Below are 25,386 nucleotides of genomic sequence, written 5' to 3'. Positions count from 1 at the left end.
TCTCCCACTCTGTGGGGGGCTCTGTTCCTCCCTAATGACTGCCCTTTCCATAGCTCCTGAACCAGCTACCACATTCCTGCCTACTTCATCATCACCTGTACAACCAGAATCCACCACAGGTATTGGGGGCCCCTTTTCCTTCCCAAGAGAAGCTCTCCAGCCCCACACATCCACCAGCCAATGTAACACAGGAGCTGGGAGGCCAGGGGGTGCAATTCTGATTTTAGGGCAATCGTGCTGATCACAAAGGTTATACCAATAATTCTGTGACCATTCTGTCCCAAGCCATGTTCTGGCCATGGAGATAGAATATACAGGTTCTGTCTCTGAAAGAGTCATAATCAAGTGAACTAAAGATTACTTAGGAAAAAAAAAAAGATTACTTAGGGACACAAGTGAAGTAAGTCAGAAGGAGAAAGACAAACACCATATGATATCACTTATATGTGGAATCTAAAATATGACACAAATGAAACTATCTATGAAACAAACAGACTCAGAGAACAGACTTGTGGTTGCCATGCGGGAGGGGTGAGTTGGGAATTTGGGGTTAGCAGATGCAAACTATCAAATATAGAATGGATAAACAAGGTCCTACTGTATAGCACAGGGTACCGTATTCAATATCCTGTGATAAACCATAATGGAAAAGAATATGAAAAAGAATATATATATATATATATGTATAACTGAATCACTTTGCTATACAGTAGAAATTAACACAACATTGTAAATTAACTATACTTCAATAAAATAAAAAATTTTTTTTAATATTACTTACGGGGACTTCCCTGCTGGTCCAGTGTTTAAGACTCTGCGCTTCCACTGCAGGGGGCATGGGTTTGATCCCCCGTTGGGGAACTAAGATCCCACATGCGGCATGGCGTGGCCAAAAAATATATATATTACTTAAGGACACAAAAAAGGCAGAGACACTATTATTAACAGGGTGCCATGGGAGTGCAGAGATGGGGCAAGTCAAGGATTGCCTCCTGAAACTGTACTAGGCACTGGACATGACAAGAACAAGATAGATGAATGTCTGCTCTCATGGAGCTCCACCTCAATGGGCTCCTGAAGCAAGAATAGGAGTTTTCCTGGAAAAGGAAAGGGTGGAAGAGCATTCCAGGAAGCGGGAACTGCATAAGCACAAGCAGAAAAGCTCAGCTTAGGAGATTCCTTATAAAATTCCAGTTTTCTCCCTCTACAGGGTGACTTTCCATTTAGGAGCCCTATAGTCCCCAACATGTGGACCTGGTTTTGGATGATTATGACAGTAGGTAGGGGCCCCCAAGCCACCATGCCTCTGTCCTAAAACCTGAGAGTCTCCATCTGTCTTTTCTTCCTCTTGGTGGCTCCAGGCTATGTACCCCAGAGTTCATCTATCCAGAGCGAGTACCAGCTAAATTTCCACATCATCAACTGGAACCTCAGCAACCCAGACCCCATGTCCTTAGAGTACATTGCCCTGCTGAAGGACATCCAGGACAAGGTAGGGTCTCTCTCCCCTCCCATCTCTCCTTGCCCTGGGTGCCCCTCTCATTCCTCAGTCTGACTTACATCTGTTAAGTGACTGCTTAACTCCTCACTTTACCTACATGTTCTGGGTTCTTGCAGATTCCAGGGGTCATACCCTAGCTGCCTCCCCACTTCTCATATGGGCAAACTGAGGCTCAGAAAGGGGAGCACTGTGCCTAAGGTCACAGAGTGAGTTAAGGACAGAGCCAGGATTGGAACTCAGGTCTCCCTTGCTTCAAGACCTATGTTTGTTCTTCCACTGGCTCCAGTGGCCCCCTCCAGCCCCAAGAGACCTCCATCGCACTCACTCTCCCTACCCTTTATTCCAGGTCACAAAACTGTACAGAGGCAGCCAGCTACAAGACATATTCCACTCCTGCCTGGTCACCAACCTGATGTAAGTTGATATTGGAGGCATTGGCTGAGCTGGCGGCTTGAGGCTCTGACCCCCTGTTGGCACACCCTTGAACTGGAAGGTTCATTGACATGGTGCCCATTCTTCCCCATGTCCCTGACAGCTAATCTTACCATCTCCTTCCGTACGTCTTCGGGGTGCAGGAAAAGGATTAACCTCATGGAGCCACCAACCCCTTGCACCCACCTCCTTCTTGGGAAATACAACTTTCAGCTAATAATAGTCCAATAATAACATTCACCGTGGCCAGGCTCCCTGCTGAGTACTTTCATGCAAGATCATCTCATTTAATTCTCATAACATCCCCCAAGAAGTGAATGCAATGTTCATCCGCAGTGTTCACATGGGAAAACTGAGGCTCAGAGAAGTGAACAGCGCAAGAGCTGTCAAAGTTGGGTTTGAACCCAGGTCTCTGAGGGATGGGTAGAGGAACTAGGACATCTATACTAGAGAGAGGGAGGATCATGGGACACAATGCTGACTTTGAATGTTACCAAACTTCAGTTCCTTTGTCTTTAAAATGGGGATAATTATAATAATCGCTTCCACCAGAGCGATGGGGAGGGAATGTGGAATTCACTTCTTAGAGGTGCACAGTAGACATTCATTATTTTTACTATTATTGCTTCTATTCCCAACCCCTAGAAATCTTTCCCTTTTTGGTCAGGGTCTCTTCTCTTGCCTGGGGGAAGAGGCAGTCAGATACCCACAGTGCTTGTCCCTAGGTCTTTGGCTCTATAAAACAGTAACTCAGGAGACACTGCTGGTGTTGGGTGCTGGCTGAGTTCCCATGGCCTCTGTTCCTAGGCTGGATCCCATGTCGGTCAGCATCAAGGTACTGTTCTCCTCCAAACTGGACTCCAGTGTGACGAAGCAAGTGTTTCTAGACAAGACCCTTAATGCCTCATCCCACTGGCTGGGTGCCACCTACCAGTTGACAGATGTGCATGTGACAGGTATGAGATAAGGTGGGGGAATAGGTTCATGGCTGGAAAAGATGGTTTTATGAAGAAGGATAGGGCTTCTGGGTAGCAGTGAAATGGATAGAGGCTGCAGAGGAAAAAGGGGGGCTTTCTGGAAGCCCATGTTGATGATTCATGGCAATGTATCATCCAACAGGATGCAGGAAGAGAAAATGCAGCGATTGCAACCAAGGAAATGGTTATTTTACATGTCAGTTTTTCTAACCCAGAATGTAAAGGATCCTGTGTTTCCTTCTTAGGCTGCAGTTATGAGTCATGCATTGGTTGATTCATTCATTCATTCAATGTATACGCCATGAAAATAAATAGGCACTGATGATACACTGTGAAAACCACTATAACAGGGGAATTTCAAAACTCTGTGGGAACCCCCAAAAGGGATACACAATTCTCTCTTGGAAAGTTTTCTAGAGGAAGTGATGAAGAAACTGAGATCTGAAGGAGAACAGGACCTAGTTGGGGGAAAGAGATGGGCAGCTGTGCTACATGTGTCTATAACCTAGAATACAGAAAGAACATGTCATTGGAGGAGGCTTTAAGAAGTTTGGTGTGGCTGGAGCATACACCTTGACATGAGACATGGGAAAGCTGTAGCTGAAGATGTGGGCAGGGACTCTCCTGGGCACTGGAATGGTTTGTGGAGGAACAGAACACACCCAGAATTCTACTTTAGAAAGCGCATCCTCTCCGTGTTACAAGGACAATGATTGGGGACGGGGAGGAAGAACAGAGGCAAGAAGACACATTAGGAACCTAGGTCAACAAAGGTGTGTGATAGATGCCCACTGAGATGGTCAGCACCTGCACCTGCCAACTCTGCCCCAGAGAAGCCCAAGCTCCTCTTCACCACATCCTAGTGAACTCTCATAATGCTTGGTGGAGAGTTGGACAGGCAGACAGATGAATGGATTCAAGGTGGACAGGTAGATGAATGGTCTTCTGTAGGCCACTTTTTTTTTAAATTTTATTTAAGTACAGTTGATTTACAATGTTGTGTTAACCTCTTCTGTATAGAAGAATGACTCAGTTATACATATATATATTCTTTTTCATATTCTTTTCCATTATGGCTTGTCACAGGACATTGAATATAGTTCCCTGTGCTATAGAGAAGGACCTTGTTGATTAACCATCCTATATATAATAGCTTGCCTTTGCTAATCCCAAACTCCCATTCCCTCCCTCCCACATCCCCCTCCCCCTTGGCAACCACAAATCTGTTCTCTATGTCTGTGAGTCTGGTTTTGCTTCATAGATATGCTGATTTGTATCGAATTTTAGATTCCACATATAAGTGATATCATACAGTATTTGTCTTTCTCTTTCTGACTTGCTTCGCTTAGTGTGATAATATCTAGGTCCATCCATGTTGCTGCAAATGGCATTGTTTCATTCTTTTTGAGTGTAGCCCACTTCTAAAATCCCACCTCAGTCCACATTGCCAGGAATAAGTAGACTGGCTGTAATGACTTCTTTGTTAAAAACTTCATACTTTCTTTTTATTCTAGAAGTGGAGCCATCAATTCATATACCAACAGACCAACCAACAATCAGTCCCAGCTTCCAGAACTTCCAGCTGAATTTCACTGTCACCAACTTAATCTATTCCCAGGACATAGCCCCAGGCACCCCCAAACACCAGCGGAACAAGAGAAATATTAAGGATGCGGTGAGAATGGGGTTGTTTGTCCACCCTGTTCCCATGTAGAGACTGACCTATGGACACTGGGTAGTCAGAGGGTGACTTTTTTTTGGTGTGTACATTTATTTTTTTTCAGTTTGGCAATCTGGCCTTTTTTTAAAACATCTTTATTGGAGTATAATTGCTTTACAATGGTGTGTTAGTTTCTGCTTTATAACAAAGTGAATCAGCTATACACATACATATATCCCCATATCTCCTCCCTCTTGCGTCTCCCTCCCACCCTCCCTATCCCACCCCTCTAGGTGGTCACAAAGCATCGAGCTGATCTCCCTGTGCTATGCAGCTGCTTCCCACTAGCTATCTATTTTACATTTGGTAGTGTATATATGCTGGACATTTTTAAAAACTGAAGTATAGTTGATTTACAATATCATGTTAATTTTGGGTGTACAGCACAGCGATTCAGATATATATATCCTTCTTCAGATTCTCTCCCTTAAAGTTAATACAAAATATTGAGTATAGTTCCCTGTGCTATACAGTAGATCCTTGTTGGTTACCTGGAGGGTGACTTTTTTTTAACATTTCATGAAGACAGGTTCTTATTCCCATTTTACAAACTAAGAGACAGCCACAGAGGGGTTCACTTGCTAGCCCAAGTCATACCCTGGAACAGGCCCTGGGCTAGTGTTTTCTTTTTCGTTTTCGTGTTTATTTGGGGTTTTTTGGCCGTACCACTCAGCATGTGGGATCTTAGTTCCCTGACCAGGGATCAAACCCATGCCCCCTACAGTGGAAGCACAGATTCTTAACCACTGGACCGACAAAAAAAAAAAAAAAAAAAAAAGATGGGGAAGTGTGTTCTTTGGTTAATTGGCATTCTCCAATGCCACTGTGCCATGGATTCTGACCAAGGAAATGTTGCCCTGTCTTTCAGCTCAACCAGCTCTTCCGAAACAGCAGCATCAAGTGTTATTTTTCTGACTGTCAAGTTTCAGCATTCAGGTGAGTTCCAACTCAGGACCCAATCATTTTGGAGGTTTGTTCTGTCCTTTGAAAGTGTCCCACTGCCATAGTCTCTCAGTTCCTAGCTGTCATAGAGGAGAGCCCTAGGAATATAGAGCTGTTACCCAAACATCAGCTTGTTCCTGAACCAGCGAGTACAACTGGCTAGAAACTCAGAAGAGCTTGTGTCAACCTAGGTAGGCATGAAGGTGGCTGGTGCTGGGGGCCATGGAATATAGAGTGTAGCATTCATGTCTTAAGAAATCGGCCACTGAAGGCAGAATCCATGGGAGCTAGGGGTTAGAACCAGATGACTTGGAATCCAGCAGTCTAACTGTGCTGTCCAATACTGTAGCTACTAGCCATAAGAGGCAATTAAAAACTTTTATACACCTCTTGGGATGTGTTTCACATACCATAAAATTTACCTTTTTGATGTATGTAATTTAGTGGTATATTTATATAGTGCTACAACTATCCCACTACCTAATGGAGGGAGGAACATTTTCATCACACCAAAAAGAAATCTTGTACCCACCCATTAGCAGTCACTCATTTTTCCCTCACCCCCACCCCCTATCAAACAATTTACTTTCTCCCTCCGTAGATTTGCCTATTCTGAACAATAGGCATTCCATTTATATGAAATGTATATAAATGGAATCATACATTATGTGGTCTTTTGTGACTGATTTCTTTCCCTTAGCATAATGTTCTCAGGATCATCCATGCTGTAACATATATCAGTCCTTCATTCCTTTTTAGGACTGAATAATATTCTATTGGATGGCTGTACCACTTTTGTTTATCTGTACATCCACTGATGGACATTGGATTGTCTCCACTTTTTGGCTATTATGAATAATGCTGTTATGATCATTAATATCCAAGTTTTAACGTGAACTTATGTTTTCAATGCTTTTGGGCATATAAATAGGAATGGGTATTGTAGGGTCATAGGGTAACTATGTTTAATTTTTGAGGAACTACTGAATTATTTTCTACAGAGGTTCCACCATTTTATATTCCCTTCAGCAATGTATGAAGGTTCCAAATTCTTCACATCCTCACGAACGATTATTATTGCCCTTTTTTTCCCCACTATAGCCATCCTAGTGGGTGTGAAGTGGTAGCTCATTGTAGTTTTGATTTGCATTTCCCTAATGATTAGTGATGTTGAGCATTTTTTCACATATTTATTGGCCACTTTTATATCTTCTTTGGAGAATTGTTTATTCAAGCTCTTTACCCATTTTTAAAATTTTGTCTTTTTAATGTTGGGGTATAATAGTTCTTAATATAGTCTGGATACTAGACTCTTACAAGATACATGATTTGCAAATTTTCTCCCATTTGAAAGGTTGGATTTTCATGTTCATGATAGTATCTTTTAAAGCACAACAGTTTTTCATTTTGGTGAAATCCAATTTATCTACTTTTTCCTTTAGATTCTTGTGCTTTTAGTACCATATCTAAGTAAGCAATGACTAATCCAAGGTTATGAAGATTTACTCTTATGTTTTCTTCCAAAGGCTATATAATTTTATCTCTTACATTTAGATCTTTAATTTATTTTCAGTTAATTTTTGTATATGCTGAGATAGGGGTCCAACTTCCTTCTTTTGCATGTGAATATCTAGTTGTCCCAGCTCTATTTGTTAAGTAGCCTATCTTTTCCCTGTTGTTTTGGAAACTTTGCTGAAAATCAGTTGTCCATAATTGCATGACTTTGCTTACAGACAGTAAATTTTATTCCATTGATCTGTATGTCTATCTTTTTGCCAGTGGCAGTGTTTTGAGTACTGTAGTTTAGTAGTAAGTTTTGCAATTGGGAAGTGGCGCTGTCCAGCGTTGTTCTTTTTCCATATTGGTTTGGTTATTCGAGTCCCTTGAAATTCCATATTAATTTTAGTATCAGCTATCAATTTCTGCAAAAGAGCCAGCTGGGATTTTGATAGGCATTGAATTTAATCTTTAGGTCAATTTGGGGAGTGTTATGATCTTAATAATACTAAATCCCCAATTCATGAACATAGGATGCCTTTTCATTTATTTAGGTCTTTTTAAAAGTCTTTCAACGAAGTTTTATAGTTTTGAATATACAAGTCTTACATTTCTTTTGTTAAATTTATTCCAAAGTGTTTTGTACATTGTTTGATGCTATTGTAAATGGAACTGCTTTCTTAACTTTATTTTCAGAATGTTAATAACTAGTGTATAGAAATACAATATAGATTTTTGCATATTGCTCTTATATCCTACAATCATGCTGAACTAATAGGATTTAGTAGTGTGTGTGTGTGTGTGTGTGTGTGTGTGTGTGTGTGTGTGTTCTTGGGATTTTTCTATATACAGTATCATGTCATCTGCAAATAGAGAGTTTAACATCTTCTTTTCCAACCTAAATGCCTTTTATTTCTTTTTCTTTCCTAATTGGCCCCATAAGAACCTTCAGTATGATGTGAATAACATATAAGAGGAGGGCAGACATACTTGTCTTGTCCTTGGTCTTAAGGGAAAAGTTTTCACTCTTCCACCATTAAGTATGATGTTAGGGGTAGTCTTTGCATGAATGCTCTTTATCAGGTTAGTAAAGTTTCTTTCTATTCCTAGTTTGTTGAGTTTTTTTTAATCATGAAATTATATTTTGTCAGTTTTTTTGTGTCTATTGAAAACATGTGGAAAAAAAAGAAAACATGTGGTATTTGTCCTTTATTCTATTAATATGGTATGTTACATTGATCAATTTTTTTAGATATTAAGCCAACCTTTCAGCTAGAGGTAAGAGTTTAAGACCTTCTCAAGTCTTGCACAGCACTCTTGTGGTCTTCTGGATACCCAGGAATACATTGGAGCTTTTCAAAGCCCCCTGTAGACATCTCATTCCCCAATTTTTTCTTTTAAGTTATTAGCTCACCTCTTGCTTGCCTCAACTGGTATTGCTCCCTTGGGCAGATATAGTGTAAAACAATTACCACTGACTGTGGCAAGTGCCATGGGGTTAGGCTTTCCTCTCTAAACAAGCTCTGAACTACCATATGACCCAGCAATTCCACTACTGGGCATATACCCTGAGAAAACCATAATTCAAAAAGAGACATGTACCACAATGTTCATTGCAGCACTATTTACAACAGCCAGAACATGGAAGCAACCTGAGTGCCCACTGACAGATGAATGGATAAAGAAGATGTGGCACATATATACAATGGAATATTATTCAGCCATAAAAAGAAATGAAACTGAGTTATTTGTAGTGAGGTGGATGGACCTAGAGTCTGTCATACAGAGTGAAGTAAGTCAGAAAGAGAAAACCAAATACTGTATGCTAACACATACATATGGAATCTAAAAAAATAAAAATGGTTCTAAAGAACCTAGGGGCAGAACAGGAATAAAGACACAGACGTAGAGAATGGACTTGAGGACACAGGGAGGGGGAAGGGGAAGCTGGGACAAAGTTAGAGAGTTGCATTGACATATATACACTACCAAATGTAAAATAGCTAGCTAGTGGGAAGCAGCTGCATCGCATGGGAGGATCAGCTCGGTGCTCTGTGACCACCTAGAGGGGTGGGATAGGGAGGGTGGGAAGGAGATGCAAGAGGGAGGGGATATGGGGATATATGTATACATATAGCTGATTCACTCTGTTATACAGCAGAAACTAACACAACATTGTAAAGCAATTATACTCCAATAAAACTCTGAGTCAAATAAAGACAAGCTCCGAAAATAAGGCTTTTTCAAGGAGCTGCCAGATAGGTCAAATAATGACAATTCAATGGTGATGGGTCTTTTGGGGAGCTCTAAACCCATTATGGTTTTCAAAGTTACTGAGCCCCTTGTGAGAGCAGGATGAGAACTGTGCAAGTTATAACACCATAACGTTTACTCCATTTACCAAGATTCAAACATTTTTTCTTAACTAAATGCTGTTTGAATTGTTACAAGCCTTCGGTTAATTTCTAGACTTCTGAAAAAGTTGATTTTGACCATGTTTGCCAGTGTTCTCATTGTTTTTACAGATTTTCAGAAGTCCTTACTCCAACATTTCAAAATGTTCTCCCTGCAGCTAGTTATTTATAAATTAATTCAATTAAATAAAATGAGACATTCAGCTTCTCACTCACACTAGCCATATTTTAAGTGTTCGATAACAACATGGGGCAAATAATGACTGTATTGGATAGTACAGACACAAATGTTTACATCACTGCAGAAAGTTCTCCTAGACAGGACCAGAAGCAGGGAACCAGGAATCGGGGTAGAATTCCAGATATCCTTGTTCATCCCTTGTGTCCTTCCAGGTCTGAGCCCCGCAGCAACCACACTGGGGTAGATGCTCAGTGTAACTTCTCACCATTGGCTCAGAGACTGGACAGAGTTGCCATCTATGAGGAATTCCTGCGGCTGACCAAGAACGGTACCCAGCTGCAGAATTTTATCCTGGACAGGAATAGTGTCCTTGTGGATGGTAAGGCTCCCTGATCATTGAGGCAGAAGTGGGGGCTTCCAATTTCCTCACCTGGGGACTTTCCTGGGAATCTGGAGACTTTGGGATGAGTCAGCACTGAACTTCCCCAGGCTGGCAGGAGGTGCATACTCCCACAGATTTTACCCACTACTGAGGGAGAGGAAAGGACATTCAGTGGGATATAGGAAACGCTCGCCTTCTCCTAGACTGCACCATGCAATAGAACTCTCTTAGTGAAGGAAATGTTCTATATCTGTGCTATCCAGTGCATAAGCCACATGAGGTTCTTGAGCATATTAAACACGGCTATTGTGACTGGCTTTTATGGTTAATGATTTTTAATAGTACTGACTAGCAGATTTTTAAAATTTCACTTAATTAAAATTAATTTTAATTTAAAAAGGCACTTGTTGAAGTAAGTCAGAAAGAGAAAAATACCCTATGCTAACACATATATATGGAATCTAAAAGAATAATGGTTCTAATGAACCCAGGGGTAGGACAGGAATAAAGACGCAGACGTAGAGAATGGACTTAAGGACACGGGGAAGGGGAAGGGGAAGCTGGGACAAAGTGAGAGAGTAGCATTGACATATATACACTACCAAATGTGAAACAGATAGCTGGTGGGAAGCAGCTGCATAGCACAGGGAGATCAGCTCGATGCTTTGTGACCACCTAGAGGGGTGGGATAGGAAGGGTGGGAGGGAGACCCAAGAGGGAGGGGATATGGGGATATATAGCTAATTCACTTTGTTATGCAGCAGAAACTAACACAACACTGTAAAGCAATTGTACTCCAATAAAGATGTTAAAAATTTTTTTTTAATTTTTAAAAAATTTTTAAAAAGTAAAAAATTAATTAATTAATCACAGCATATATTTTATAAACCTGGTCTGAATGGAAGTAAGAATAAACCTCCAAGTAGATGTAGAAAAAAAATAAAAAATAAAATTAAAAAAAAAATTAAAAAGCACTTGTTCCTGCTCGTATCAGGCAGCACATCTTAAGAATTTGCCTGGGGTTGTACGAGCAGGGGGACCTGAAACCCTCTCCCATTGCCCAATGGGTGCTATGTGTCCCTACCCTCATAGAGTTTGTGTTGCAGTTGGAAATAACAATAGGCAATTTAAAATTATAAATTATTTGATGTGAACCAATCCATACTTGGGAGTGGTAATCAGAAGGCTTCCTGGAGGAAGTTACAGTATAGGTGAATCCTGGAAAATAAGCATTAAAAACTCAGTAAAGGAGAAGGGAGAGAATGTACTCATAGCCAGAGAAGAGAGTTTTGAGTGGGAATTTATAAATTTAAAGAGATCCCATGGTCTTGTCAACTGTGATGATCCATTCTCCCCTCCACTAGCATAAGAGGGTCCAGCCCATCATCAGTCATCCATTCCCAGAGGTATGATTTGAAATATCACTCTTGTAGTGTGATAATGGCTTTGTTATTATGTAGCAAAATATCCTCATTTTCCAGTGATGCAAACTAAAATGGAGTGAATCATCATTATGGCTACATGACTTTAATATTTCAATGGAATTATGGGATGATGCAAGGGTAGCAAGTGTTACTAATTTATACATTGGGTATGATACTGTTTTAACTGGATAAATTATATATTGTTATTTCTAGGTGATGGACGTTTATAATGTGGTTCTATTTTTCTGTGTATTTGAAAAGTTTTATTTAAAAAAGTAAAACACACTCACATGCATTCTCCATTTCATTCACTTTCAGGGTATTCTCCCAATAGAAATGCTGTCTTGACTGAGAATTCGGGTAAGCCTCAAAGACGCTCCAGCCCAGGATGGGGAGGGAATATTTTGATTCTCTGCCTCACTAAAGGGAACCATGTACCCAGGGTATTGGATGATGATGAATGTTGGCCAACCCATGCTAAGGACTTTGAGGCACAGTAGGGGGGGATCAGGAGCCCTAGGGGAATGATAGGAGGTGGCTCACACAAGCACTTGTCTCCCCAGACCTCCCCTTCTGGGCCATCATCCTCATCTGCCTGGCAGGACTCCTGGTGCTCATCACGTGCCTGATGTGCTGTTTCCTGGTTAGCAAGAAAATGCTGTTGTCTTCTTACTATCAGGTTGTAAGAGCCCTTTATATATTACAAATACCTGTCTTCTGCTGGGGATATGTTTTGCAAATATTTTCTCCTAGTCTGAGTGTAGTTTGCCTTTTCCTTTTCTTAACAGCATTAGTCATTAGGGAAATGTAAATGAAAGTCATAATGAGATACCACTACACATGAGAATGGCTAAAATTAAAAAGATAACAAGTGTTGGTGAAGATATGAAGCAACTGGAACTCACATATAGTGCTGGTAAAAAATAACATGGACACATCTTTAAAAGTTACATTGGGGTTAGTAGATGCAAACTGTTACATATAGAATGGCTAAACAAGGTCCTACTGTATAGCACAGGGAACTATATCCAATATCCTGAGATTAAACCATAATAGAAAAGAATATAAAAGAATGTATATATGTGTATAACTGAGTCACTTTGCGGTACAGCAGAAATTAACACAACATTGTAAACCAACTATAGTTCAATTAAAAAATAAATTTTAAAAGAAGTTACATACATCTATGCAACCACCCAGTCCTAGGAATTTATCCAAGAGAAATGAAAACATATGTCTACACAAAGACTCGTACACAGATGTTCATAATAATATCTGTACTAGCCAAAGACTAAAAACAACCCAGAAGTCCATCAACAGGTGAAGGAATAAACAAACTGTGGTATATCCACACAATTCAATACTATTTAGCAATAGTACTGGATTATTAACACATGCAATGATTAATCTCAGAATAATTATGCTGAATGAAAGAAGTCAGATGAAAAAGAGTACTTACTGTATGATTCCATTTATAAACAAACTCTTGAAAATACTAGCTAATCTCTGAGGCCAGAAATCAGATCAGTGGTTGTCTGGGAATAAGAATGTGTTTGTAAATAGCAGGGGAGGAGGAATTGCAAAAGAACATGAGGACGATTGGGGGGATAATGAGCATTCCTTATTTCGATTGTGGGGATGGTTCAATAAGTTTATAATCCAAACTTATCAAATCATTCACTTTAAATGTATGCAGTTTACTGTATGTCAGTTATACATCAGTTAAGCTGGGGTGGGGGGAGGAAAACAGAAGATATGAAGGGGATATCAGAGAGAAAATGGTAGAAAAAAAAGAGAGTTAAAAAGAAAAGAGAAGAAGAGAAAGAGGTGAAAGAGGGAGAAAAGAGACGAAAAGGGCTGGGAGAGAAAATTAAGAGAAAAAGAGAAAAAAGGAAGAGAGACACACAGGAACATCAGGTCTCTGTGGCTGTGGCCATGTCCCTCCCCTGTAACCCCCAATACTTGGCAATGACTGGTCCATTCTGATGCCCTCTGCTCACCCTCACAGGTCACTGTCTCCAGGCAGAAGGAGAAGGAAGACTGTGAGGCTCAGCAACAACGCCTGGGCTATTATTACCTGGGACCTGAGGAAGCTGCAGTGACATCTGCTTGAGTCCCCTTTTCCCAGTCAGGTTCCAAAGGAGCTTGGCCGGAACAGAAATAAACCACATTGGTCAGACACAACCTCTGGGTCTTTCTTGACTTGGCCCCTACCTGGTTCACACTGTACTGAGATAAAATTCTTCCCCTTCATTATGTCCTAAAGACAACTGCAACTTCTGTCTTATGGTTTCACACCATATCAACCCTCAGGGACACAAGGATTGGTGAAACAGGCACAGACGTTGTCAATGAACAAAATCAACATCCCACTTAAGTGTGAGGTTTGCCTACCTAGTCACCCACTACACACGTCTCTCCTTGACTCCTGCGCAGCCATCACCCCATCTCTATTCCTCCATATTCTGCACCCCCTTCCCTGAAGCCCTGACAGTCTCAAGTTCCCCTTGAACTACTTCGTTCTCTGATGTTCAGATTCACCAGGACATCCAGAAAATCTGCCTTGGTGACTCCTTTCCCTCATCACAGGTCCTACAAGGTGGGAAACAGACCAAGAAGGAATGAGTGGGTCTGACATGACTCTGCAATCAGCCCTGGGACTTGGGAGCTGAAATGACTAGGTATCTGGGAAGACTGAATCCCTGAGTAATACCAAACTCTAGAGAGATAGGGTCTGCTTTGGATTTAAAGATTTATAAAACTCAGGGGAAAGGTCTGAGAGAAAAAAAGATAGTCTTTTTTTCATTTTTTTTTTGCACTGAATCTAACCAAACAGTTAAAGCAGAAACTCTCTAACAGGCAGTGTGAAGCATCCCAGGCATGAAACAAATACTACAGATGCTCTATTATTGTTTTACTACAGATGCTCTATTATTGTTTAACACCTCGCTCTCAGAAACTATAAATCCCTCAGACAAAAGTAAGTCATGATAAAGAGGATTTGAATAATACAACATGCTTGATGAGGCAAACAGGCAAATAAATCCCAACAAGCAGTGACTTATTGTTAGATTAATGATGCTGAAAACAGTCTCTTTTGATATCATGATACCCCAAATGGCATGTCAATTTTCATGAATCAAATTTTCAACACATAAACATCTTTAAAAGTAAGGAAAAGTTTGGTATCTCATTATATGCAACTCTGAATTAGCATGCAACAACACAAAAATAGAGACCTAGTAGTAGATATCTTATTTGAGAACATAATTATAACAGCTCTTTAATGAAATATTATTTTGGAATCTACTGGGTATTATACAAAACAGGATAATCTATTGTGAAAAGGTAGGTTTTATTCTGTGATTGTAAGGGCAAAAAAACTAAATAATCCCATAACTTTGATAACTCTCTATTGACTTTAAAATACAAATAAATAACATACATAGAGAGGAAAATGAGATAACAACATGAAGAGGAAAGATCTCCTCTTCTCACCAGAAACCAAATCACTCCCCTCAAAAAGATCACTGTCTAGGGAATTCCTTGGCAGTCCAGTGGTTAGGACTCGGCGCTTTCACTGCCGCGGGCCCGGGTTTGATCCCTTGTTAGGGAACTAAGATCCCGCAAGCTGAGGGGCCAGCAAAAAACAAACAAACAAATATAAATAGACCACTGTCTATATTTTCTATGCCACGCAAAAGAATTTAATGAGAGAAAAGTATTGGTTTATTTTAAAGTTTCAAAAGCTCAAAGCAAGAAAAACTTACAGACACTCCAGAGAGTCATTAATAAAGTGCTGTGGTGTACCATTTCATCTGCACCATTTTCTCTTTTTTTCAACAGTGTTTGTCAGGACATCCTTCTTAGCCCCTCACTTTTTCTGCCTTGATAGCTAGCCTGTCTGCAATCAATGCTATCCTCAGGCTCTCTCTTGCCATCTTCACTTTGCTGTTTCCTGATATCTTCCTCAGTCACCGGAAATTGTTTGCAGAGGAGCTGTGAGATACCCAGACCAGCTCCTGGAATCATCTCTGCCAAATCTGAAGACTGGGCAGGGGTGGGCCTGGGGCTGGAGTTCAGACCACCTGTGAGAACTCCTGGCAGAGATTCACCTGTGCAACTAGTTGCAAGTTTTTGCAAGGCTTTGGCAAGATCCAAAGTACTTAAGGGTTCTCTGGTTCCACTGAAGACCTGGAATCCATGTAGTCTCTTCGGCCAGAGCACTTGCTGGGGCTTATCCAAAGTTTCCTCCCATTGATGGCATCTGATCTCATTGCCAGGATAGGATGTGATTCTAGCAACCAGCCTCTTGAATATGTACAGACATTCTCAGAGGGATGGAGGTGCTTAAGCCACGCTTTGGATTGGTTTCTACAATCACGTTGCTTCCTCTGTGAAGTCTTGACCATCATGCTTCTTTTCTTCTTATCCTATAAAATTAATCATGAAATTGTACAGGACAAAATAGTTCTAACGTCTTATTCCTAAGGAGAAACAAATATTATTAAATATATATATATATTTTTAACATCTTTATTGGAGTGTAATTGCTTTACAATGGTGTGTTAGTTTCTACTTTATAACAAAGTGAATCAGCTATACATATACATATATCCCCACATCTCCTCCCTCTTGGGTCTCCCTCCCACCCTCCCTATCCCACCCCTCTAGTTGGTCACAAAGCACTGAGCTGATCTCCCTGTGCTATTCGGCTGCTTCCCACTGGCTATCTATTTTACATTTGGTAGTGTATATATGTCCATGCCACTCTCTCACTTCGTCCCAGCTTACCCTTCTCCCTCCCCGTGTCCTTATATATATATTTTTAAGTGCCAATGTAGCCATTGCCCGGGCATTAAAAACTCTTATCCACAACACTGCCATTTTCAGGAAAGATCCAACAGTTGATGTGATTCCCTTTTTTGGAAGCTTCACTGGTGGGTTGTTGCTTTACTTTAAGCATGATAACCCTAAGAAAACTTCCAACGGAATCACCATTCTGAAGCATAACATATTTCACACTTCTGGTACCCTGTAAAAACGTTTGCATTGCACTGGAAAGCAGCATCTGGAGCAGATCTATTTCCTCTTCTAGTTCGTTTTCAAGCCCTATTATCAAAAATCTCTTCTCTAGATGGAGAATGCTACTCTTGGTATGGATTTTACAGGCGTTCTTCCCTCAAATTCAGATTTCTCACAAAGACGTTTGTAACAACAGCTGGTCACTGCTATGCCTCAGTGTGATCTGACGTTCACTTTCCATTTGAGGGCAAGGGAGGGAGACAGAGATGAGGGAGTGAAAAAGAGAGCTGGCTTCCCCAGCCCCCAGAGCTGCTAGACAGTGCTGCTCTGTTCTTCCCTACTGCTGCCTGCACATTGGTCATTTCTTTCAACTTTCACTACTGTGTTAAGCATAAAAGAAAATCCAAATCTGTTAGGTATTGCAGGCTCTCTGTTACATGTCTTTACCCACATTTATCTTGCTCCATTTCTCCACAACCAGGAGAATATAAACACAGAGCTTATTACTAAACTTTCAAGATTATTAAACACAGGAACTAGATCTACATTTCCAAAAGGAGACTGATATTTCTTCAAAGTCCCAGACCAGGGCTGAGTGTGGTACATCATTAACAGTCAATGATGACAGTGAAATATATATATTTGACCCTGTTTGGCTGCTTCTGTAGTGGATACTTTATGGGGTGACACCAGCCAACGTGTGACCTGGTGGATGAGCAGCCAAACAGGTTTAATTAGATCAGAGACACAAAGGGCTATTCCCTCCTTCGATAACAAATGAAGCAGCTGTAAGCGCCTACAATAGCAGTCGAGAAACAAAGGCAGCAAAACAGAACCATAATTGGTCCTTCTCCTAGCTGGCCTGTTATTTACCTGTAACCTGGGAAGTGACAGCTGGAGCAGGAGACTCAGCTAGAAGCCAGCTCCAGAAGATGAATTGCTTGGGGATGGGGAGGAGGGAGGTAGCAAAATCTCTGTTTCGTAGCCCAAATTTACTCAACTATTTGTTACACATCATAGAAGGCTGCTAGGTTTTAGCCTGCTGCTCCCAGACCTGGTCCTGATTTCACCAGATTTGCACGCTAGGAATCCCATAAAATAAATCACCCCCTACTCCCGGATCCCACAGACAGCTCCGCGGGGTTAACGCCACCACAAGCCGGCTCTGTCCTTAGTACAGGGCATCCTCCAAGCCCAGGGTGGGAGGCGAAGCGGGTAGGAGGCAATGGCAGGCGACGGTACTCCGACTTTTCTCCACCCCCGCGCTCATTAGAAGCGTCGATTTTTGGATCCAGGTCTAGCAGGGATTAATTGTCAGGCAAGTCAACAGTTTATCCCACTTCAGAAAGGACGAAAGATTGAGCGGGCGGACAGGAATCTCCCCCTGCCAAAGGGCTCCTACCTGCTCCCTCTTCCTCCTCCGTCCAAGATAACAAGCTCAAGCCAAAGCCTGCGCATTTCGCCAACTCTCCGTTTTCTAAGTGGCCCAGGAGCCCAGACAGGGACCACAAAGTGGTGGAGGAGGGAGTGAAGGAAGGGAGGGGGCAGCAGGTGCTGCAAACAGCTTCGCCTCACAGCTCCGCACTCAGCTCGCGCATCAGCGCACCACTGCCTTTCGGTCCTCCTCCTCCCGGCCTGGCGCAGTCTGCGTGGCGTTGCGTTCGCCCTCCTCCAGCTCCGCGGGGTGCAGGTGCTTGGCGATCTCCCGCAGCGCCGCTGCACGTCCGAAGTGGTCGTTGTGCCGCTTCTCCATAATCAGGTCCTCCAGGCTCTGGAACTCGAGCTCGTGGCTGCGCTGGGCAAAGAACTGGATCTGCACCCCATAGGGCTGTTGGCCGAAGCGCGGCTCGTCGCCGATCTTGAACCCGCGCTGGCCTAGGCGGCATCAATCGGGTGAAGCTCTCGGAGTGGCATCTGCTCAGCTCGCGCTGCGCACCGTGGCGCTGGGGCTCTGCGGCTCGTAGCTGTAGACGGTTCACCACACGGCTCGCGTCGGGTGGGAGGCTGTTGCTCACCTCCAGCCGATGCAAATGCACCTGGAAATAGCCCACGTATACAGTCCAGTTGCGGGTACTGCGCCTGCCACACGAACTCCCCCAGGTTGCCAGGTCGGCATTTTTGAGCAGGTTCTTGGGCGTGTAGGTGCTCAGCGCCACGGAGCCCGCGCAAAGCTTTTCTGGTAGATGCAGTCGTGGCGGTAGAACTTAGAGCGCCCCACCTCGCGCAGCTGCGGGTCAGAGGTCCACGGCGCGGGCAGCGGCTGCGGCTCCACGGCCTCATCATCATTGGAGAAGATGTAGGAGATTCCGATGTGGGGCCCGTCGGGTCGGCTGTGGGAACTTCCTAATAACTTAGGCGGGTCATTTTCTCCGCATGCTTTCCCATCACACTGCAGACGCAAGATCACACCGCCGAGGGAGAAAGCGGAACCGCCACTAGGGTCATTGGCACAGGTCTCCGGACAGGGACTGAGACCACCCGCGAGAGGTGGAGGCCGTGGGGAATTTTGGGGAGGGGGGCGCTGCACCCTGAGACTTCTAGGGGAGTTTGCAAGTGTGGGCTCCGCAGTTCCTCTCCTGGCGCGGTGGCAGCGAGGCTGGGCAGAGGCAAGGGACACACGTCTTGCCCTTACAGCTACATCGCGCCTCAAGACTTGAAGGTAGGAGGGCACTGCCTGTTCACACCGTCCCCTCCCTCCTGCTGGGGCTGCTGCTCCCCCCAACCTGCTCTCGGGGAGGTGGGGCTCCAGAAGGAGAAGGAAGCAGCCTTGCTGCCTGCCATTGGCAGCTCCTGCTCAGCCCTGTGAGCAACAAGCACCAGATCAGGAGAGCTGGGGTTGTACGTAGATCCTGCTCCCGGCTTCCCCAGGGGAAGGAATACAGACTATTAATACAGGGAGGTCTGTTGTTCCTCAGCTAACAAACTGCCTAGAAGGTAACAATTGTATAACTTTCCCCCTCAACCAGACTCAAAATGTACTTTCAAAGGCCAAAGCGTTTTTCACTGCCGGCGCTCCTGTCCCGCCTCTTGCACATGTGCCTGAGAGGGCTGGGAGTTCTTGGGTGAGCTACAGACCTCCATCCTCCTGGTAGTTCATGGTGATGCCACTGACTGTCCCCTGTTGTTGCAGGCAAAGATGAATCAACTCTTAAACTAAATGAGGCCTGCAGGATGGGTACCCTCCAGGAAGATACAGTGTAGAAGCCTGTGAAATCCATGGTACCTACCAGGGAGAAATGTCTCCTACGTGGCCACATTGCTGTCCACCTACCCCACTTCCAACACCGCCCAACAGGTACTGGACCAGTGGTTCACTAGGTGAGTGTGGCCCCCTCCTCAGCACAGTGGTGACTTGCCCATTGCTAGCTGTGTGTTTGAGAATGTGGCCAAATCTCTCTGAGCCTCAGTTTGCTCCTCAAAGTGGGGTGGTAGAGGATAAACCTCATAGAGTCGCCTTGTAGGGACTACTGGATCACCTATGGCAGGTGCCTGTCTGGTGCAGAAAGGGCTGCTTGACGTGCCGGGGTTGTTCCTCGTTATTATCCTCCCCTCCCCCATGAAAGGCCATCTACCACACCCCACTGGTCTGTGGCCTTCCTGAGTTTAGAAAAGCACATGGAAAGCAACCTGCTATTCCAATGCAAAGGTTTGAGATTCCATCTTGCTGATCCTGGTCCTTGTCCTTGGTGAGGCCAGAGTAGGGATCTCTGTGGGCAGGATGAGAGGCCCCAGGCCCACTCAGATACCTGGCATGGTCCTGGTTGAAGTTCATTCATTCCACAGTATATATTAAGCATCTACTACATGCAGGCACTTTCTGAGACACTTAACAAACTCAGTGAATGAAGCAAACACAATACCTAGGCCTCAATATAGCAGAAGAGTCACAGTCATACTAGACATCATTTGCAGGTCCTGCCCACTGTACATCACATGTGATGCCCTCATCTAGATCTGTAAGCACCCTCCCATATTCTAACTGGGATGATGAACCACAGGACCAACTAAAAACCTGAGTGGTGTCTGGGCCCAGAAGAAGGGCCTCCTGTCCCCACAAAACAGATGGGGAGAGTATAGGGGCTGTGTGTAGGGAGTGACTGGCAGAACCTTGGATCTCACACAATCTTTTGATTTCCCTGGGAGGGCTGAGGTCTGGAAGCTTCTGCTTCAGAACAGGAGGAAAGAGAACTGTATATGGGGTCCCATGTCCCTTGAGAATCAAAGGGGAGGATGGGTTGAGCATCCCCTGAAATAACCATCCCCACCACAGTCCCATCTTCATCTACCTGGCCCCCTCCACATCCACCACTCCTGACACCCACCATCAGGCCCAGGACAGGAGACGTGGGAGAAATGTGCTCACGGGTCTGCCTCAATCCTCAGTCCTGACTCCCAGATGCATGGAGGACTGAGGTGGGAATGCATATTTGGTCAACAAGCACAACAAGAAAGGCCTCAAAAGATTCAGGCCAATGTTTCCAAGACAATGAAAATTAATCTGTACAGAGGCCAACAAGGTGCTCATTAAGCCCAAAGTAGTCAAATACAAGACGTTAAAAAGTGCCAGCCCTAAATTAGACAGTCTCACCCATATCATCCACCCCAGTCTCTAGAAGTATGTTGTTTTTCTTTTCCCATATAGTCAAGAGTACTACACTTTGGCAATCACAGACCATGAGTGAGGCCAAGGTCAAAGCAAAGGCCAAGGTCCCAAAAAGTTCCCCCAAAGACTCCAGGAAAAAAGCTTTTGTCTATCAACTTTGAGGATCAAAAATGGTACAAAACTTGGACTACTGCCCACCTGGGCAGGTATCTCCCTATGCAATTTATAGAAATACAATATAAATTCCACCCCCCACCCCCCACTTACCATAAAAGAGAGATAATCATATAGTTTTACCCTGAAATATGTTAATACAATAAATCATGTTAATATTTAACTGTCCTTGCCGTTATGGAATAAACTCTACTGGATCATGATGTATGACTTTTAAATACACAGCTGGATTTATTTTGCTAATATTTTATTCTGAATGTTTACTTCTCTAATCATGTGTTAGAGTGGGCTAATGTATACAATAGCAAAAAAAAAGAAAACAAACAACATCCATCAGATGGAGAACAACAGAATAAATTATGGTGTAGTATACTATGGAATGTTACTCAGCTTTTTCTTAATTTTGAGAGGTCCATTGACTAACCCAAAGAGATAGCCATGATATACTCTTAAATGAATACACCAAGTTACAAAAAGTCTATATATGTTTGTATATATGCTTATATATTTTTGAGCAAAGAGAAAGATGTCGAAAAATACTCAAAGTGTTGGTTAATGTTGGCTACCCCAAGGAGTACAGTGGAGAAGGGAGAGACCTGAGAGGGGAGGAATATATTAACTTTTTCTTTATTCACTCCTGGTTTGTTTAGTGATTGCAAGCAGAGTATTCCTTTTGTAATTTTTTCTTTTAACAAAGGTAGGATGGTGGTGGGGGGAGGAAACACCAGTTATCTATTAAAAGTGATGTCAATTAACATCTGTTGAGAACCAATAAATAGCTACAATTAATACATCCAAAAACGAAAATAGAATAAAATTATCAAAAGCAAGAAGAAGAATCATTATGAAGTTCATTTACCTGAAAATACAAAGCAATCAATCTGGAACCAAAGTTACATAGACGTGGTCTTTCCCAAGTGCATTAAGCAAGACATCTTCAGGAAGAACTAGTTTTTCATTTACAACTAGCACAAAATTATCGGTTCATGGATATGAGGACAACCAAGGATAAAACAAAGAGAAAATGAGTCAAGTCCATTTAAAGGAAAATATTTAAGGAATAATTGTACCCATCATACATACACAGATTAGCTGAAAAAGGCAAAATATTACAGAAATCATTGAAGCTTGGGGGAAAAAATGACATTCTGAATAGTCAGCTTGTCATCTTCACTAAAGAAAGAGGGGCAAATTTTTTCCTAGTGTGTTATTTTATATTTTACACCGTAAATAGACAAGTCCTTTTTACTAAATCACAAAGGAAAACCAACCACCTTGACCGATCGCCACATATGAAACAATTTAAAATGAAAACTTACAAAAAGCTATCAACATGGAGCATGGGGCCGGGTGGGGGGGAGCGATAAAGTTCTCACACTCAGAAAGTTGCAGTTACTCACAAAAGTAAGAAATGTGTGTAAAATTTGAAAATATTTACATAATCGAATTTTTAAAAATTGTCAAAGGTCTCATTCTCTCTAGAAAAGCTGTGGTTTGCTATTTCACCGAGGAGATAAAAATTTAATTTCTGTCAGCTCTGTGGTGGTTAAAGGAGAATAGTACAGAAAGAAATGCGTACTAGGAGTCTGCCCAACAGAATTTTTGTCCTAAAAGTTTTTCACTAAGTTTACGGTTATTCAAGTACTCTTTCTCTCAGCTCTTATCAAATCCTTCATAAAAGAAAATTTCAGGACACAAATCAGTAGCCGAATCGCCATGGGCTCCGTTGGCTGCCCACTTCGCCGTCTCCCGCTCGCCCCGTCCCTCTCCCTGGAGCTCAGGCGCTGGAGACGAACGCCCGCCCTTCCCGAAACCACCTTTCCCGCCCGGCTCGCCAGTCTCTTACCTGCCGCTCCGAGTTGCTCTTGGCACGTGGGGGTCAAGCCCCGGGTCCCGGGGTCTCCCGTGAGGCTGGCGCCGCCCGCGATTCCCCGAGCACCTCGCCGCGCTTCGCTGCCTGAGGTGAAACTGCGCCCGGCAAAGCGCTGCGGCCCTCTCCTGTCAGCGGCCCTCTCCTGTCAGCGACCCTCTCCTGTCAGCGGCCGCCTCACAGGCGCCGGCTCTCCGCCTCAGCTCGGCGTCAGCTCTCCGCTCTGAAGTGAGCGCTCAGCTGGGATGCGAACGCGGCCGGGGGCGGGGCCTCGCGGAGCATGCGCGGAGGGCGATGCCGGAGGCCGTAAGGGTGACCCCTGCCTTGCGCTCAGAGAGCTCCCAGCTTCCCCAGCGGGGGGGTTGGGTATCACTGGCCCGCGTTGCCAGAGCCTAATTGAGCGGCACCCGGGAACCCGCAGTTCCCGGCCTCCCGGTGGCGCCGCCTTCGCGACGGGGCTGTTGCACCCTCCAAAGAACGGGCAACCCTGCCCTCTCCACAGTTTATGGGTGATGAGCAGCTTCGAGAGAGAACGGAGACCAAACCGTTCTCTGCGCGGAGAAGGTGAACCCTGGCTCTGCCGCCCTGTGAGGTTTGGGCATTCCTCTTTTCCTCAGGGGCCTCTGACTGGTGGGGTCCTTGGTATTTTGTGAGGAAGAGGAAGGGGAATTCAATAGATCTCCAGGCCCTAGATAGTTCAGCTCTGCCCCCAGGGGTGAGGTCGCGCTGGGTGATGCTGTTGTCACGTGCGCCCATTTCTGAGCCAGTCCTCCTGCTTTGAGGGCCGGAACGTTCCTTTAGATGCCCCCCTCCCCCACCTCAGTCCCCTCACACGCACAGGTGAGTCATTGGTCCTTATAAATGTCAGTTATTCTTTCCTTGATGCTGAGCTGTAATCTGTAGACTGTTTGAAACGCCACAATTGGCTGAGGTGGGAATCGGGGATGAGGTGCCAAAAGCAGCCCTGGGAGGTGGGGTGGGGAGGGAAGAGAGAGAAGGCCGACTGTGTTGTCTAGAATCACCGCTGAAATTCACCAACGCCAGCCCGAGAGCCTGTGGTGAAGCTGTGACACTCCTTCTGTCACTGCCAGGTCGGACAAGAAGTAATGCGGGGTTTTTTTGTTTTGTTTTGTTTTCCGGTACGCGGGCCTCTCGCTCCGGACGCGCAGGCCCAGCGGCCATGGCTCACGGGCCCAGCCGCTCCGCGGCATGTGGGATCTTCCCGGACCGGGGCACGAACCTGTGTCCCCTGCATCGGCAGGCGGACTCTCAACCACTGCGCCACCAGGGAAGCCCAGGAATGCGGTTTTGAGAGCTAGTCAGCAAGGTACAGAAAGCCCCCATATTAAAGCCTCCTTGAAGGTCCTATTTCCCCCATTTGCCTCCACATAGATCCTCTTCCCTTTGACTCTGCTTTCCCTCGCATCACACAAGAGGAAGCCAACTGTGAAAGATATCTGGACATACGTTTTCCTCATGGGCTGTAAGATGACGCAAAGCAATCAGTGTCACATACTCTTCCTGGTTAGTCTTTCCTTCCATCAACTAAGACGACCTTTTGTGTTCATCCGGTCCCTAATGAGAAGCCTAATGAGAAGTGACTGGAAATAGATAACCCAAATTACTTCAGTCAAGCAACCTGTTCCCTGGTGTTTCTAGGAGAGGTTGGTTTGGTAAGTCCTTTGAGTCTACTTCAGGACTTTCTTTTATTTACCCCCCCCAAAGTTAGTATGAATTTCAGAATAATACAGGAGATTGAATATGAAACCATTTCCAAAAGCTAGTCTCTACAGTGAGTGCTTGAAAAGTTAGAACTAGAGCAGCTTTGAATACTATGGCTAAAATGGCAGGGTGAAGGATTGGTAGGTGGAACTTTCTGGTGATAACTCCAAAAACTTAGATTACTCTAAAACGGATCTGTCTATGGTGATGGAGGCAGAGTAGTGATTACTTTGGGGGAACTGACTTGAGAGGGGACAGGAGGGAGCCTTCTGGGTTACTGGAAATGGTCAGTATCTTGATTTGGTTAATGATTACAAAGGTTAACATATGTGCAAAAAGATTTGTGTGCTTTACTGCATATCAATTCTAAAATGTTTTTTTAAAATTTTATACACACAAAGAGGCATTACAACATGACCATGATTGGAATCTGGAAACTTGGGTTTGAATCTCAGTGTCACTCGCCAATTACCAGCTATGTGAACTTGAGCAAGTCTCTGAGCCTTCTTTTTTTCATCTAGC

At 43.8% G+C, this 25,386-nt stretch overlaps 2 protein-coding genes and 1 pseudogene across 2 annotated transcripts in view; 1 reads left to right on the top strand and 2 right to left on the bottom strand.

The window, feature by feature from the left end:
* The window catches only part of MUC16 (mucin 16, cell surface associated), a 45,773-nt gene extending 32,125 nt beyond the window's left edge, over window positions 1-13,648 (top strand). The window contains exons 12-21 of the mRNA XM_069540505.1: window positions 54-119; window positions 1,362-1,492; window positions 1,848-1,915; window positions 2,741-2,889; window positions 4,425-4,585; window positions 5,499-5,566; window positions 9,877-10,043; window positions 11,789-11,830; window positions 12,034-12,152; window positions 13,479-13,648. Of these exons, the coding sequence (XP_069396606.1) occupies window positions 54-119; window positions 1,362-1,492; window positions 1,848-1,915; window positions 2,741-2,889; window positions 4,425-4,585; window positions 5,499-5,566; window positions 9,877-10,043; window positions 11,789-11,830; window positions 12,034-12,152; window positions 13,479-13,583 (1,076 nt within the window). The 3' untranslated portion in view covers window positions 13,584-13,648. The remainder of the gene's footprint in view (window positions 1-53; window positions 120-1,361; window positions 1,493-1,847; window positions 1,916-2,740; window positions 2,890-4,424; window positions 4,586-5,498; window positions 5,567-9,876; window positions 10,044-11,788; window positions 11,831-12,033; window positions 12,153-13,478) is intronic.
* Window positions 13,649-15,309: 1,661 nt separating this feature from the next.
* On the bottom strand, window positions 15,310-15,882 carry MBD3L1 (methyl-CpG binding domain protein 3 like 1). The gene is given in 4 exon segments (XM_060006471.1): window positions 15,310-15,421; window positions 15,423-15,794; window positions 15,796-15,846; window positions 15,848-15,882. Coding segments are annotated over 4 exon segments (570 nt in total).
* A 2,210-nt stretch (window positions 15,883-18,092) lies between these two features.
* On the bottom strand, window positions 18,093-18,880 carry LOC132421674 (protein LRATD2-like; annotated as a pseudogene).
* Window positions 18,881-25,386: the final 6,506 nt, after the last annotated feature.

The sequence above is a fragment of the Delphinus delphis genome, chromosome 3 (genome assembly GCF_949987515.2).
Source record: "Delphinus delphis chromosome 3, mDelDel1.2, whole genome shotgun sequence".
NCBI classification, from domain to species: domain Eukaryota; kingdom Metazoa; phylum Chordata; class Mammalia; order Artiodactyla; family Delphinidae; genus Delphinus; species Delphinus delphis.
The sequence above is the reverse complement of the archived record's forward strand: the minus strand, read 5'-3'. Positions and strand labels throughout refer to the sequence as shown.